The sequence below is a fragment of the Nestor notabilis genome, unplaced genomic scaffold, assembly GCF_000696875.1.
Source record: "Nestor notabilis isolate BGI_N333 unplaced genomic scaffold, ASM69687v1 scaffold16350, whole genome shotgun sequence".
Lineage (NCBI taxonomy): Eukaryota > Metazoa > Chordata > Aves > Psittaciformes > Psittacidae > Nestor > Nestor notabilis.
In genome coordinates this window covers 33877-36886 of record NW_009911339.1, presented here as the reverse complement: position 1 = coordinate 36886, position 3010 = coordinate 33877, and the positions used below count along the sequence as shown (strand labels likewise).

The window sequence follows — 3010 nt, the reverse complement described above, 5'->3', positions numbered from 1 at the left end:
AAGGTCGCTTTCCAACACAAACCAGTTTGGGATTCTATGCTAGTAAATGCTCATAAAAAGCCATTATTTCCATTAGGACTGAAGCTCTCATGAGTGGACCAAGGTTTTCCAAGGTCCTTCAATACTGCAAGAAGCAGAAGCATTTTATCTTTTCCTATTTCTACCCATTTCCTTCATAAGACATCTTAAAAGTTTTTTGTCAATATGGGAGAAATTTGATGGGAATCTCAGTCATTCTTCCTCCTCTTGGCTCTGCATTTATGCCCCTTTATGCATTTTCTTTCCCCTCTGTGTTTTGGAATCTACCAACAACCCCAAATGCCTTATTAGGGAGGGCACTTCTGTTTCTTATATTAAATGCTTACCATTAATTCAAGTTAATAAGATGCAATGACTTATTTAATATCTCTATCCAGTCTATTTTCTCAGGGGTTAATCATCCACATTTTCCACTCTCAAAGAAATCAATGAGTTAAAATTCTGAGGAATTAAACACTAATAAAGGATAATTTAAAAAAAAACCCAACCCAAATCTTTTGCAGTTCCAAAGTTTCCAGACATTTGATCTCTTTAAACACAGAAGAATAAATAGAAGTGCAGAGCCCTTACCTATATCACAGCCACACAACCCAAAGGTAGCTATAAGTGACCCTGAAGAAGACCCATAGACCTTGGATGCAGATTCCAGTATGTTGGGTGACAATTTCTTCAAAGCAGCCACCACTCCAGCTTCATAGATTAGCAAAGTACTGCAGCCTCGAAACAGGAGAGAGAAAGGTCTCTTATTCTCCTTTCTCTTCATCCCCTCTGCTAACACCAGGCACTCAAGCCACAAGAAAGCTGTTGTCCAGAACAGGTTTGGAGGGCTTTTTTCTATACTTTGCTGCAGCTTTTCCCACCCTGCTTCCTTTTGCTGTCTTATATCTCTCTGATCTCTAAGCTACTCCTCCAGTGAAACAGTGGGCAGAAGGGGATGACGTGATACCTTAATTCCTAAGGCCACTCATTAAAATCAAATGACACCATTGCAATATGTTTCTAAGCTGTGCCCTGGGTAAAAGCTCCAGGCCATGTGGACATTTCACTTTGCACTAAAATGTTGGGAAGCAGCCCAAGGGAGGTCAGCAAGGCCTCAGAAGTGAGTCCTTCAGAGAGAAAAGCTGCTTCTCCATGCTGGTGGGCTGCTCTAGTGGTACCCTGAGGTCCCAGCCTAAGTTCCCAGCCTCTTGGGAGGTAGGAATCAGCAAATATTCTCTGGGATACAAGAGTCTTGCATGATGCTGCTCAAAACTGTCTTGCCCCATTTGTAACAGGTTACCAAACCCCATCCCAGGGAGTGGAGAAGCCAAGATGTTCTCCTCATTTCAGAATTTTAGGGTTGAGTTTGCTTACAAAAGGGTAAAAATACAGAGTCCAGGTGACAACTGGTGGCTTAATCTGCCTCCTGAATGGCTGAGGTTGCAGTAGAGCAACAGGTCAAAAAAGAAGTAAAGTGAGGGGGGGGGAAAGAAGTCTGATAAACAGTGATCTATTGATTATCCATCCAGAAATGAAAAGCCTTCTTAGGCTTGCAGCTAGGCGAGACATTGGGAAACTGCTATGGGGCAAAGCAGCACTGGAAGCTGTGCAAGCAGAAGCAGCTGTAACAGCAAGAACTTGGGCATGGAAACCTACCCAGTGTCTTCAGCTAAAACGGCTTCCAAACCCACCTGGGAGATGCTTCTCTCCCTCTTGCTGTGTGTTGAGGCAGTGCTGGGTGAGTTTTGTGGCTGGATGCAGCCCTGATTTATGCAAGTTGTCTGAGCACCATCAGCACAGTGTTAATCCAGCCCTGGTTCCACATGGGAGCAGTGTATGTCACACCCTGCTCTACCCAGGAGCCGAGCCACTAAGCTGCTTGCACATACCTTGCATGAGCACTACAGATCCCACTGCTGAACTGCAAGGGTGAAAGAGCAAAGAAAAACTGAAGACTCAAGAAGAGAGGAGTCATAGAATCATGGAATGGTTTGGCTTGGAAGGGGCCTTACAGCTCATCCAGCTCCACCCCCCTGCCACGGGCAGGGACACCTTCCACTAGAGCAGGTTGCTCCAAGCCCCTGTGTCCAACCTGGCCTTGAACACTGCCAGGGATGGGGCAGCCACAGCTTCTCTGGGCACCCTGTGCCAGCGCCTCAGCACCCTCACAGGGAAGAGCTTCTTCCTTAGATCTACCTTGAACCTCCCCTGTTTAAGTTTATTCCATGCCTTGTCAAGAGAACAAATGCACTGGCAATAACTTTCCATCTACTCTGTAGTTTAAGGAAGCCCCCAGAACTAACTGCAATGAGAAGAATTGATTCCAGAAGCTGCTCTGTGTTGTTTCTTGGGTGCAAGGGGGATGTGGCATTTGAAACCCACTGATGAGCCACACAAAGGAAGATCTTGAGATTAAGGAAAACTTTGATGCCAGGACAAGGGCAAAAAACCAGAGCCAGCTTTGCCGAAGCAACAGCATTGCCACTGCTCAAGCCCCAGGTTCAAGCCCTCCTCCCCTAAGTCAGCAGCATGGCAGGGAGCTAGAAACGTGACGCAGTATTGCACTGTTGTCCAAACACTGCTGGACAACTGTATTACTCCAACTACAAACCAAACCCACAGATCAGGCCATGTCTTAATCACATCTCTGTATTATTGAGGTAGTTTGTAAATCCATTTGTTTTAATTTCTTACCCAGTCTTGCAGCACCAACAGGTAAATAGTGTTTATACTGGAAAAGCAAGTGTTCACCTGCTTACTCCACTGTGAGCAGACACTGCCTCCTCTCCCTGCCTTTCAAACCCTTGCACTGTCTCTGGTGTCTTCCAAAAGGAGCAGAAGGTAAAGAAACCACCAAAACACGACAGCAAACGTGATTACACAGCCTTGAGTGGGCTTTGTGTCAGTGAGAGGTACCCAGGCCTCCAACACTGGGGTTGGAATGCAGAGGAAATGCAGGTGATTTGAATAGGAGTGACCCAGATGGCATAAA

The 3010-nt window shown here is 45.8% G+C and overlaps 1 protein-coding gene across 1 annotated transcript in view; it reads right to left on the bottom strand.

The window, feature by feature from the left end:
- The window catches only part of PNPLA1 (patatin-like phospholipase domain containing 1), a gene marked incomplete at its 5' end in the record, with an annotated part of 3142 nt that extends 2393 nt beyond the window's left edge, over nt 1–749 (bottom strand). Inside the window, one exon of the mRNA XM_010014123.1 lies at nt 610–749. Within this exon, the coding sequence (XP_010012425.1) occupies nt 610–749 (140 nt within the window). The remainder of the gene's footprint in view (nt 1–609) is intronic.
- Nucleotides 750–3010: the final 2261 nt, after the last annotated feature.